Here is a 14,210-nt window from a genome sequence, read left to right as displayed (position 1 = left end):
TGGGTGGTTTTCAGGATGCCTGTGTTTCAGTTACTTCTTTATTTGGCGGTCCGGACCGCTCCTCTGTTGGCGGTTTTTACCGCCACCGACGCCGGCGCAGTTTGGACCGCAGTGTTCATAATGAGGGCCTTTTTGTATGATTAACTATCTGATCATCTTTCAGGATAGTGGCAGTAAGAACAAAGTCTGCAGAATGTCAATTTTGTGTAACAAACAAGAAACATGTAGATACCAGTAAATGAACTGTACAAACATTTCAAAATATATCAGGAGTTAGGAAAGCAAAAATGTAATTCTTTAATTTTTGTAATTCTGAGGTCTGATGAAAACAGATGATTTTAATAGGATCAAAACAAATCAAGACAATTATATGCAAATGATAACTATTTGCTGAAACCCAATTTTCATACATCGTCATTTGTGCAATATGATTTTATCAGTAAAACTACATGCCAGTGCAAATTTTGTGACCATTTCAATAGAAAATATGCCGTCTGGTAAAGTAATAGATTTGCAACAGTATACTCTAAAAGGCACCACCAGCTACATACCATACCCTTACCACGCTCCTGCTAAGTGGGAGTGGCTCATTTGCTACTCTTGATGTTTGTGGTACGCCTGGATTTTTCCCGGTCCCTATGACTTAAGTGATGTAATATTCATCACAGCACCACCACTCAGGCCTGAACCTGTTACTAAATCACAACCACATTGAAAATAGTTATCCAAATAGTCTCCCTGTGGACACACATAGTGATTCTCTATGTTCTGATCAGTAAGCCATTTGCACTGAGGAACAAACACAACTGAATCACAGCCTCAGATAGATAACTAGTTACTTAGACTTGAAAAGATTTTCTGAGCTTGAGTCTATGCCAATCCAATCTTGTCCTTATATAATTATATAAGCAATAAGGTAAAGTTTGGTGCAAGAATCAGTTAAAACAATTGAGCGGCTAGTAAAAAAATATCACACAGCTTCACATTGACTCAAAATCAACTGCATTTAATTGATTTTTCATGATTGTAGTCCAAACAGAAAGTTAGGAAGTTTGAATGCCTCAATTCAGTTTATGCCACAAAATATTACAAACCTACACCGACAATTATCAATTTCCAAAGCTAAAAGATGCACTGTATTAAAAGAGACAGATATAAATGGGGTCTCTAGTTGGCAGTCAGTTTACAACCTGTCCAATTAGGGACCCTCGATCTTGTCAGAGCAAGGGACTCACACTCGTAAAATAACCCCTGCTCCTCCCCTGGGTAGCTTGGCACGAGCAGTCAGGTTTGTCTCAAGGGCAATGTCTTACATATTTGTACCCACCCACAGTAACACAGTGAAAACACTACAAACGGACACCGCACTAGTTTAGAAAAATAGCCAATATTTATCGAAGTAAAAAAAGACCAAAATGATAAAAATCCAAAACACAAGCAAAGATATGATTTTTAAAGGATGAAATCCCTATAAAAAAGCACTAAAAAACACAATAGCTCCAACTGATGCTATCAGGGCGTCATGCTAAAGTGATTCCCAAGAGTCCGATGCCACTCGTGAGGAAGTGCGGCACCTGCCATGGACTTGCACAGACCCAATGTACAGTATCTTAGAAACGAGGCAGAGTCACAGACCTGGCATGGAGTCTGGGAGGTGAGGTGTTACCTGCACTGGTATGACATCAGTTCCGCACTGTTACGCAGGTGGTGAGGCATTGGCCCCTTACTGCTACTCAGTGGAGGGGAGGCATTGGTTCCTTACAATCTGACGGGAGCGTCAAGATGTGATAGAGTGACCTCGTAAGGTCATGGCCACACCAAAGGGCTACAGCAGAGTCGGGTATCATGGATTTTGGAGACACAGAACTCGAGACTCATGATGTTGCTGGACTTTAGAGGTGCTGGGTCGGGCTTGCGTTGTCAGTCACGGTTGTCGCACTTCAGTGGGGACCACAGCTTTTGGTGCAGACAGCAGCGCAGAGTTGGGTAGCTGAACTGTTCTGAAGTTGTCTGAAGTTGGTGTGCCTGGTTCTTCTTGCTTTTCTGCCAGTCTTACGTCTAAGAGCTCAAAAACTGGATTGGGCACCTCATGGGAAGTCAGGGTCCTCAGCAAGAGAACCCAGGGACTGGCAGATGAAGTCTTTGATGCCCCAGAGACTTCTTAACAGGAGGCCAGCTCAGTCCAAGCCCCTGGAGAAACTTCACAAGCACAATACATAGCAAAGCCCGGTCTTTGTCCTCTCCAAAGCAGAAGCAGCAACTGCAGGCCAACCCAGGAAAGCACACACAGCAAAAGGGCAGTACTCCTCCTCACAGCTCTTCAGCTCTTCTCATTGGCAGAGTCTCATCTTGATCCAGAAGTGGTCTACAAGTCTGGGGTTTTGGGTCCAATACTAATTTCTGTCTTTGAAGTAGGCAAACTTCAAAGGAAAGTATATGTTGAGCACAAGGCTCTGCCTCTCCCTCCCTCAGACACCCCCCCCGGGGATTGGATACTGCTTTGTGTAAGGAGAGGCACAGACCTATGAAGGGGAAAGTGTCAGCTCTTCCCTCCACTCTAGCCCAGGAATACCCAGCAGGATATGCAGGACACCTCAGCTCCCTTTGTGCGACTGTCTAGAGAGAATTCACAAACAGTCCAACTGTCAGTCTAACCCAGACGTTATTCAGCAGTTAGGCAGAGGCACAAAATGGTCCATAAAGAAAGTCCCCACTTTCTAAATGTGGCATTTTATAGCTTACAATCCTAAAAACAACTTTACCAAAATACTTATTTTTAAATTGTGAGTTCAGAGACCCTAACTCCTAATCTCTATCTACTCCCAAGGGGAAATTACACTTAAAAGATATTTCAAGGCAATCCCCATGTTAACTTATGGGAGAGGCCTTGAAAAAGTGAAAATGGAATTTAGCAGCAATTCACTATCGGGACATGTAAAACACAGTAGTGCATGTCCTACCGTTCAAGCACACTACACCCTGCCCCTGGAGCTGTCCTGGGCCTACCTTAGGGTAGACTTACATGTAGTTAAAGGGAAAGTTTGAGCCTGAGAAGTGGGCGCACGTGCCAGGTTGACATGGTAGTTTAAAACTGCACACACAGAAACTGCAATGGCATGTCTGAGACCTGTTTACAGGGCTACTCATTGGTCACTGCAAATCTCCCCCACCTCCCTTGATTAGGGAAAACCTGAGCCACTCCCTTCAGGAGCATCCCCAACTGCCTCTTCAGACTTTCTGTTACCTACCCAGAGGTTGTCCTCCAGTGCAAGCTCCCTGGGGTCAGAGACCTCAACACTCCACCTGGTGTTGGCATGGCTCTGGAATACAGGGACTGGACATATGCTCTCCAGCAATCACATCACACAGTCCCTCACCTCCAAATTACCCTCCACCTCACCATCCAGTGCCTTCAAAAAGTACCCCACATCACACTCCTGAGACAGGTGAGCTATTATCTGGCTGTCCCTGATATCCAACACACCCTCTTCTGGGGTGTCTCCATACTTCAGTACCAGGACCTCCACCGGGGGGGAACCACTCTTCCTGTCATTCTCACATACAGACAGTAGAGCATCTCTCCCACCACTAGGAATATGACTCCCTGTGCCAGTTCCCCAATCCGCTTTTGGGACACTGCACACCCCTGGAGCTACCTCATAAACTTGAACCTACTGGTGTATGCCACCCCCCTTCTTCAAGTTAGGCACCAAGTCTCTGGTCATGTGCACTTCTCCCACAGTACTGGATGAAACACTTTTGCTGCCACCATCTGAATTGGGCTCAGCCCTCATGGCTTTCACCTTCAGCTCTCCAAGGCTCAGTTCATGAGCTACAAACATTTATTTTTCATTGGCTAAGACTCTCTCAACCTCAGCTCTCCCTCGAGCTCTTCATCCAGCTCTCCCAGCCTCTGCTCACGAGCTAGAAGCCATGCCTCTTTCTCTGTTTCCCTCTCAGAGCCACTGCCCTCACTTTCAGAGCAGTCCTCCTCAGAATCATTTGGTGGTGTTGCTTGCCAGCGTTTTAGCTCAGAACAAAACAGGACTGCTTTAAGACTCCTCCTTGTGGACCTTCTCCTCACAGCTAGACCCCTTTCCTTGCAGAAAACCTTTAGCTCCCTTATTGTACAGATGTACAGGTGCCAGACGTTGATTTTCATTCTGCCATGGCTTCACAGGTGTAACCACTAACCAGAGTCTCAAGTATCAGCAATACATCCAGGAGGACACCAGAGAACATAAAAGGGAAAAGCAGTATATGGTAGTTGAATGGTATGCAATAAGACAATAGTATACACCAATCACTGTATGTCAGGTACAAGCACAAGTCTTAGCCTCACTGCTGATCATCAATGTTAGATATGGGTCTCTAGTTGGCTGTCAGTTTACACCCTGTCCAAGTAGGGACTCTCTATCGAATCAGGATAAGGGAGCCACACTCTTAAGAGTACCCCTGTTCACCCCCTGGGTAGCTTGGCATGAGCAGTCAGGTTTATATAAGAGGCAATGTATTAAGTATTTGTATCCACACACAGTAACACAGTGAAAACACTACAAATGGACACCACACCAGTTTAGAAAAATAGCCATTATTTGTCTATGTAAAACAAGACAAAAACGATAATAATCCACCAGACACAATAAAAGATAAACATTTTAAAGGATTACATTCCAATAAAAGCACATAGAAACACAATAGCTCCAACTGGTGCTATCCTGGCATTGTGACAGAGTAATTCCCAACAGTCCGATGAGGCACCAGCCACGGAGTCGCACAGAACCCATGTGCAGTACCCCAGAAACTAGGCAGAGTCAAAGACATGGCATGGAGTCAGGGAGGTGAGGTGTCACTGGAGCCGGTACGACATCGGATCCGTACTGCTACAGAGGTGAGGCAATAACTCCTTACTGCTACGCAGAGGAGGTGAGGCGTCGGTTCCTTATGATCCGGCGGGGTAGATGAGTCCAGTGGGTCAAGACACAATGGGTTGAACTTGTGAGGTCACGGTCACACCACGGGGCCACAGGTCCCACGATGGAGTCGGGTATCATGGACGTTGGGGACACAGCACTTAGGACTCAGAATGTTACGGAGCTTCAGTGGTGCTGCACTGGCATCGAACATTCAGCATCTGTCACAGTCGTTGCACTTCAGTGGGGACCACGGCTTCTGGTGCTGACAGCGGGCAGAGTCAGGCAGTGGAGCTCGTTCTGGAGTCATCTGGAGTTGGTGTGCCTGATTCTTCTTGTTTTTCTACCAGTCTTCACTCTCAAGGGCCCAGAGAATTTTTAACAGGAGGCAAGCCCAGTCCAAGCCCTTGGAGAAACTTCACAGGCAGGATACACAGCAAAGTCCAGATTTTGACCTTTCCAAAGCAGAAGCAGCAACATCAGGCCAAACCAGGAAAGCACACACAGCAAAAGGGCACAAGACCCTGACTCTCCCTATCCTGGCCCCAGACACACTCCAGGGGGTTGGAGACTGCTTTGTGAATGACAGGCACAACCCTATTCAGGTGTAATTGTCAGCTCTTCTCTTCACTCTAGCCCAGGAGGACACATCAGGATATGCAGGACATACCTCAGCTCCCTTTGTGTGACTGTCTAGAGTGAATCCCCAAACAGCCCAACTGTCAGTCATACCCAAACGTGCTTGCAGCAGCCAGGCAGAGGCACAAAATGGTTAAGCAAGAAAATGTCCACTTTCTAAATGTGCATTTTCAAAGTTACAATCTAAAAACAACTTTACCAAAAAATGTATTTGTAAACTGTGAGTTCAGAGACCCCAAACTCCACATCTTTATTGGCTCCCAAGGAACAAATTTCACTTAAAAGATATTTCACCGCAATCCCCATGTTAATATACAGGAAAGACAGCCCTTGCAATAGTGAAAAAGGAATTTTGCAGCATTTCATCAGCAGGACCTGTAAAACACAGTAGTATATGTCCGATCTTTCAAATACACCGCACCCTGCCCATGAGGCTGGCTTGAGCCTACCTTAGGGGTGACGTACAAGTAGTAAAAGGGAAGGTTCAGGCCTGGCAAGTGGGTGCACTTGCCAGGTCGACATTGTAGTTTAAACTGCACACACAGACACTGCAATGGCAGGTCTGAGACCTGTTTACAGAGCTACTCGTGGATGGCACAATCAGTGCTGCAGGGCCACTAGGAGCATATGGTTTACAGGGCCTGGGCACACATGGTGCACTGTACTAGGGACTTACTAGTAAATCCAATCTGTCAGTCACGGATAAGCCAATCACCAATACAATTTAGACAGAAAGCATATGCACTTTAGCCCTGGTTAGCAGTGGTAAAGTGACCTGAGTTCTAAAGCCAACAAAAGCAGGTCAGGAAAAAATAGGAGGAAGGCGCCAACATGTTGGGGATCATCCTGCAAAAAGGAACACAATTAGTAGAAATACATTGACTAATGAAAACAATACATACTGAGTAACCCAAAATTAGAAACTGTCTTATCCTCGGACTATGCCTATAACCTTTGCCTCAGTGGCAGCTTACTGCTTCCAGATTTAAATCTGCATTCTCCACTGATGTAATTTTACAGTACTTTTTACCCAAGTACTTCTATGTTCATGGTACAGCATCAGCGAGACCACTTTTCCAGTTAATTCCAATTACATGCACTTCTCTGCAGTTCACTTTGATGATTAATGAAAAATGGGTGGATGAAATGACTTGTATATCTTACCTTTGTCCATATTTTTTATTGAAATTAAGAAGTCCTCGGGTGGAGAGTTGTTGACTCCATCAGTCACAGAGAAGCGGAAACTGTCGTGGCCTTTTGATCCTATGATGGTTGTGTGGAAGTACCAGAGATGGTTCATGTCTACATCCTCTTGAGTGAAGTTCATGCTGGGATATACAGTGATCCATCCAGAGGCAATCTGGCAAAAAATGCATGCTGGTAAATGGTAATGGACGCAAAGTGTTTACTACCTTACACAGAAGTTTTTACACACTGAATCATACTTAGAGACTGTGAAAGAAATGCAGCATAAGTGTAGCAATGGGATACTTTAAAAGAAGACAAGATTCAGGCAAACATTTAATTTAAGAAAGATACCAATTTACTATACACAAGCTTCCATCCATTTGTATATTGGGAAACCACAACATGAAGCTCATAAAACTATCTCTTATCAGGAAGTCTAATCTGTTCTAATAATAGTGACTAATTGGTGTGTGAATGCCAGGAAAATAAATGGCTCTTTTCACTCCTTACTATTGGATGGTGCCAATGCTATGTTTCGTGTACCAGTATTTTAAAAATGCGATAAGAACCTCTGGGTGGAGGAAATATGAGTGTACTTGCAAAGAAGGCCCAAGGTGCTAGTTAACCAAAAACATGTTTATTGATAGGTGTTTTCTAAACTTGAGCATGTCAAAATGTGGTTTTATATTTAGGACTAGGACTTTCCAGAGGGAGAGAGCTCTTGAAAATACTTTCCCGTGTCAGCACTAGGTGATGTTGGCCAGTCATCTGGCTTGACTTGTTGCTGGTGATTAGGGAGTTTTTTCAGTTACCCGCCAGCATGCTTTTTACAGTCATGTCCTACATGGTTTGAAATTTCGGTGCCTGCTTGTAGCAATCCTTTTATGTACCTAGCTTTTAACAAGCTGAAGTGAGGTTTCCAATAGACTGGATCAGTGCCTAGTGATGGTAAAGGTGCTGAAAGGAAGCATTCCATGTTACCTTGTAAACTCATGAAAGTACAACCACAAATTAGTAAAGAGCAGTTTGCCTGATGGTGGCTCAGTGGACTAATGCTTCCACTCCAAGGATCTGTGTTTTACCTAATGCTTACAGGCTTGAAATCTGGTAGGTCCACTCAGACTTTCTTCCTCCCAAGGTCGATAAAATGAGGAATATTGAGTTGGATAAAAATAAAGATCTGTTATTTCAGCCCTAAGAGACCCAAGATTTGGGCGAATTTGTGTCTTACAAATGCACATTATCTTGCCTCCTAGACTTTCTAGACCACTTTTTTCTAGACATTGGTCCCAATACTCAATTGAGATGTACATGGAGGGGGAAGGTAGACTGGCAGTAGAAGTGACGCAAAGGAGATCAGCTTGCGCACTTAAGTAGCAGGCCTGTGTATTTGCTCCCAGAGGGTACGTGAGTGGAAGGACAGGTGTCCGATGACCACATTTCTATGCATATTTAAGGGGGTCACGTGCACATTCATGTGCACCAGTGCTCTTGACCTTCACAAGCATTTATGAGTGAAGGTACCCATTGCAAGAGGGGCAATAAATTGTTTCCTGAGCACATTGTGCCTTTCATGGTGGCAATCATGTACAAGGTCCAGATAGACAGAGAGGAGAGGGACGTGCATCCCATTATTAATCAGGCGCGGCTCCTCCGCTTGGGTGGAGGAGCGTTGCCCCCGCTAGCAGCAGCAGCTGCAAACCTTTTACCAAAAAACAATAATAAACTGTTTGTTAATGTTTTTTTATAAAAGGGGTGGGGCTACAGGATGTGGTGAGCACTGAGGGGGAGTTCACAGCAATCCCCCTCACTGCGCATGTATGTTTGGCCGGCCGTCTCGGGCTGGCCAAACACACATGCGCAGTAGTCTCTCTCCAGTCTGGCACGGTGTTGCCCTGCTGGAGAGAGCAGGCACAGGCTCCCAAGTCTGCCTGGGAGCACCCTGGCTGGGCGCTCCCAGCCAATCATAACGCTGCTCTGAGCAGTATCAGGATTGACGATGCTCATTCCATCATTAACAAAGGTGACATATGCATACTCTTCCTCCTTGAGTTATCAGCAGCAATTGATACCATAAACCAGCAAAAATGTGGGCACTTTATTAGCGCATAAAGATTGAAGGTACAGTTTTCACTACTTCTCATCTTCTCCCAAATCAAATACCTAGTGAAAATTGTCAGCATCAGTTTTGACATTCCTTCTTTATTATGTGGTTTCCCACATGGTTCGAATCTTGCCCCTAATACTTAGGACTACATTATTTACAAGAACTTTCTGACCCAATCAATTTCCTTTTCTGTTCATGGACTATTTTCAAGCCTGTGTTGCACACATCCTGTTAGATATATACACAAGAGCCAATGCCGAATAATTAATTTTAGGTTCATGGCAGGGGTAATAACACAATGAATATGCAACAAGACCTCTTGTTCAACCTGCATTTCTTCTATGTAGAGAAACTATAAACATTGATTTCTAGCATGTGCCACCACATTTATCAAAATACTACAAATTATTAACATAATTTAATCACAAAACTCATAGTAAATATTGCATATTTTCTTTACATTTTCAGAAATTTCACTTTCACAAAACCCAGAATGGAATGCCCAACAATCATAACAAACCTCAGACAGGTTTACAATTTGGTTGGCAATTAGTAAATGTTCCTTTGGTCCAATGTGAAATAACTTATTCACTTCTTCAAAGCTGAAAATTAATATGTAATGATACATTAATGTATACATTTACCAATAGTTAATTCTGAAATAAACCCTGGGACATAGCACCCTAAAAAACCCAGCTACTCGAAAATCTGAAAAATTGAATGGAGTTGGTTGCCAGTGACATTTGTGAGTTCTCCTCAGCATTGAACACCATCTGCAATTTTGTTAGCAGCATCTGGCATGCGTGTGTTGAATATTTGGTCCTGGAATATTGGGGACCTGTGTCAAAAGTTCAGTGACAGTCATATCATCACGTATTGGCAGCAATTTGAAATAATAGCCCTCCAGGAGAAAGGGTATACAGAGTTCTCCAAAGCACTCCAGCCGAGGCCAGCATGGCTCAGGCAGGTCCAGGTAGCAGGTGAGCGGGGCAGTTGCAGGGAAACTCTGGAGTTTGTTATATCCCTGAAGCTCAGAACAGGAGGTCAGCTGTCTGACCCTTGGAGTCTCTTCAGTCTGGGATGAAGGATGCAGGTCCAGCATTCCTTCTCAGCAAGCACGGCAGCCTGCAGCAGAGCAGTAGAGTAGCAAAGTGGCAGTCCTTCTGGCGTCAAAGCAGCACAGCAGTCCTTCTTGTGTAGCATAAACAGGTCCAAGAGTGTACAAAGGAGTTGGTTATGAGGGCCCAATAGGTATATCTGGTTCCCACTTTGAAGTAGGAGAAGTGTTTAAGAGAGTTCCCTTTGAAGTTCTTGAAATTTCCTCTCTCCCCTGCTCTGGCTCCAAGCTGCCTACATGGTCAATGCAGTGGTGACAAGTCATTTGTGTGAAGGCAGGGCACAGCCTATTCAGTTGCAAGTGAGACTGTACCCAGCTCTGCCAATATCCTGCCAGTTGATGACTCATCCAGGCAACCTAATTCTTCTATTGTGTGGCTGTCTGGGAGGATGTCCAACTGTCGGCTGTATCCAGTCATTTGATCCAAGACACAGTGCAGGCACCAACTATCAAGGGCTGGAATGTGCCAGATTTCTAAAAGTGCAATTTTCAAAACTTTACCTTAAAACCATAACTGAAATATCCAAACACTATGTCTCTTTGTTACATTCAAACATGGGAAGAGAAGGCTGCAACATCGAGACCTAGGAAAATTTTGTTGAATTCTCCTACAGCGATATCCAATCAAGCCCACCTCTAAAGTTCACTCTTCATGGCCAAAATCCAAGGCTGATTTCCAAAAGAATGAAGTCATTATGGAAGCTTCCAAACAAAGAGTTCAGGCTTCTGCGTAAACTCCCGAACAATAAAAACACTGTAAAAAGGTCAAGCAGACCTGGAAGAAACTCAAAAAAGAAATTTGAGAAATTAAACAACAAAAAAATTACAAATTATGGGCTATCTTTATATAAAAAAGCAAAAATAAGAACTCAATATTTGTTTGGCACTTAGTAAACCAGGCAAAAAAAAATAACTAGAAAGCCCAACAATGCCAATATTCTGGAATCAGAGTTGGTAAAGTTTTTACAAGCTCATTACCAGACAACTGAAGAACAAAGGAGGCCCTCAAGGCGTGACTGGTTGTAAGGATGGAGTGGGCATAATGTCCACGCAGCACCTTGAAGTTTTTTTTAACCAATTTGTACTGACTTTATTTTTTTTTCAAAAGCACGGACACAGTTGAATAATAATCAATGCCATGTAAGTTACATTATCAGTAGACCCATTGTGCTCATCATACAATTGTGAAAGCATTACCTATGTGTCAGGAGTCGTTGGTCCATTTGTGCTACACAGAAACAATTCAAAACAGTAAGTCACAACAGTTGCATTATCAGACGGTAATGGTAAATACTTTTGGCTATATTTGGTGGTCTTCCTGCTGTAGTCTTTTTTCTTTATTATGGTTCTGTATGAATGGGTAATGAGGGCTGTTGAGTGGCTGGGTCAAAATATCTGAGATAGTGCTCACATAGGTGAGAGATAAGTGAAACTAGGTTAAAGGGCATACAAGGAAGGGAGTGGTGGAGATGGAGGAGTAATAGAGTTGGGGGGGCTTCAGCTTAGGCAGATGATATGTCATATTTTTAAAGATGAGTGCGTAAAGTGACTAATCATTCTATAAATGTTTGCAAATCCAGAAGAATTGTCTCCCACTCTGAAGCTAAGGGGACCCTTCACAGGCTGTGCGCTTCTTTTTGCATGAGTGCTACAGTCTCTGCCTTGCCCCGTTGTAGCATTTCCGCACACCAGTGCCCAAGCCCTTCGGGCCTTCCAATGCATGACAATCGTGCTGCGAGCTATCAGCAAAGCTAGACCAATGAAACAATTTTGAGTTTTCTCGGATTTCATGTGCTTAAACAGTCCTAGTAGTGACACCTCCATGGTGCACACATTACAGAGGCCTGTCACCACTGTCAGTACTCTGTATCTTTAATCATAAGAAGAGTATTGCCAAGCTAATATGATCCTCTATAAAACCTAATCCCAGTTCTGTGTATGCAATAAAGCTTGCAGTAGTGCTAGGGATAGCTAAGAGCTTAAACAAGAAACTGTTTTAAGCTGCCTGAAGTTTCCCTGAGGCAGCATAGCCTTAAACTCCAGCTCAATAGGTGCCCACCAGTAGACATTTACTATTGTAAAGCTGGAACAACTCCTGAACCGCCGTTTGGCCTAACCTTTTGGCAAATCTGAATACAGAATCACCTGCTGCCCCCATTTTTTGTGCTCAATGAGTCATTAACCTGTCCCATTGTCCATTTGCATCAAATTAAATACCGAAATAATTAAAAAGTAGATACGTTTTCAATAGGTCTCCCCCCTCTAAAAACCTTTTTGAGTTAATATTTTTGTGGCCGCGTGACATAATAAAAGACTTCTGCTGGATCAAATTAAATTTAAGTCCAGACATAAAATCCTTAAAACCGTTTAAAAGTTTTTGAAGGACATATGCTGTCCACGCTAAAAGGACCACATCATCTGCATTTAGGAATACCGGGACTGCCTGACTGTCAATTCTGGGGACGTCTCTGCTACACGTACTTTATGCTGTGTCTTAAGAGTTAATATAGAACAGAAAAAGGAGGGGAGCTAATAGGCAGCCCTGCCTACCCCCTCTGACCACTCTTATAGAGGCTGTAGAATCCCTATTCCGTGAGTATCACACTCTAGTTGTAGAGTCCTGGTGTAGGCAATTTATGAGATCCAATAATGGGGTATCAAAACCTGCCTGCTCCATCAAATCTCAAAACAGTTTCCTATATACTAAGTCAAAGGCACAGGCGAGGTCAATAAAGGACATATGCAATACCACCTCTCCTGGCCTTCAGACATATACCCAGGAAACCATATTGTACTGGGTTATAAAAGAATTAGCCTCTGCCCAAGACTCTAATTTGCTGAAGACAAAAAACTCCAAACCAGGCTCCAGAGAATACAGAACACTGTGGCTAGACTGCTTTTGTACATCCCCCACCACTGCCACATCTCTGCACACCTGAGAGACCTCCACTGGCTCCCAGTCAACAAACGCATCACTTTCAAGCTCCTGACACACGCGTACAAGGCCCTTCACAACATTTGACATTCCTACCTCAACCGCCACCTCTCCTTCTACACTCCCTCCAGGCAACTCCGCTCTCCTCAGCTGGCCTTCACCACCATCCACAGGAACCGGAAAAACACGGCTGGAGGAAGATCCTTCACCTACCTCACTGTGCAGACCTGGAACAAGATTCTGCTCCAGCTCAGGCAGTTCCTCTCGCTGGCTCAGTTCAGGAATACCTCAAGACCTGGCTCTTCGACTGACCCGCATCCCCCAGATAGCACCTTGAGACCCCCCGGGTGATGTTGCGCTTTACAAATGCTGCAAATGCTGATTGATTAATTAAAGATAGCACGCCCTAAAATCTTCACTGTTGGATCGATCAGCAAGATTGGGCAGTAACATGAGGGCAAGTTCTGATCACCTTTTTTTTTATAGATAGATACTATTATGGATTCTCTCCGAGAGGCAATCGGGCCCCCCTTCACTGCAGCCAATCACACACATTTGTGAACAAAGGGCCCAAAAATCTACATTTATTTTGAACAAGTCAGCTGGTACCCCATCAGGCCTAGGGGCCTTTCTGTCAGCAGCACTCATTATAGCGTCAGTTACAGAGTCTATGCCTACAAGATCAGCTATTCATTTATCCTCAATAGAATAGAATAGAAATCAGGCCAATTTTCTTTACCATCTGTGCCCTCTCTATTGTCTGGGTTGAAGACAAATGAATAATGATCAACCCAGTCTTGTTCAGGGATGTGGCACTTAATCTTTGCAGAAGAATTAACTGGAAAAAAAGGGTGATTGACTATATCAAAAAATAATCTAGGGTCTTTCAGCTGTGCTGCTTTATGTAAATCCTCCCATGCAATCACCCTGATATCATGTTTCCTTTGCTTGAGTACTTGCTTATATTTGAGCTTTGTCGCTCTAATATCAGTGATATTACATGGGGTAGAATCAGTGGCTATCTTAAGGGTTTTGAGTGCTAGAGTGCACTTGTGAGTAAACCATGACTGACCATCTCATTAGGTGGTTTATTTGAGACACACCCACTTGATATAACTCTGCAAAGCCCCATGAAAATGTCCAATATGCTTACAGGTTCATCTGAAATGGAGAAACAGCCCAAGATCTTGTTACGATTTACAGTGACCACATCATCCAAAAACACATTATCTAAAAACAGTTTTGAGTCAACAGATCCCCACTTTAGACAAACCCCCTTCATTCACTGAATAGCGAACTAAATAGCTAACT

At 43.8% G+C, this 14,210-nt stretch overlaps 1 protein-coding gene across 2 annotated transcripts in view; it reads right to left on the bottom strand.

Moving 5' to 3' along the window:
• Positions 1-14,210, bottom strand: part of LOC138293366 (FRAS1-related extracellular matrix protein 1-like) — an 892,846-nt gene that overhangs the window by 411,179 nt on the left and 467,457 nt on the right. For both annotated transcript variants that reach the window (XM_069232561.1, XM_069232560.1), the window contains exon 23: positions 6,717-6,912. In XM_069232561.1, the coding sequence (XP_069088662.1) occupies positions 6,717-6,912 (196 nt within the window). The remainder of the gene's footprint in view (positions 1-6,716; positions 6,913-14,210) is intronic.

The sequence above is a fragment of the Pleurodeles waltl genome, chromosome 4_2 (assembly GCF_031143425.1).
Source record: "Pleurodeles waltl isolate 20211129_DDA chromosome 4_2, aPleWal1.hap1.20221129, whole genome shotgun sequence".
Taxonomy (NCBI): Eukaryota; Metazoa; Chordata; class Amphibia; order Caudata; family Salamandridae; genus Pleurodeles; species Pleurodeles waltl.
This window is presented reverse-complemented; position numbering and strand designations above follow the sequence as displayed.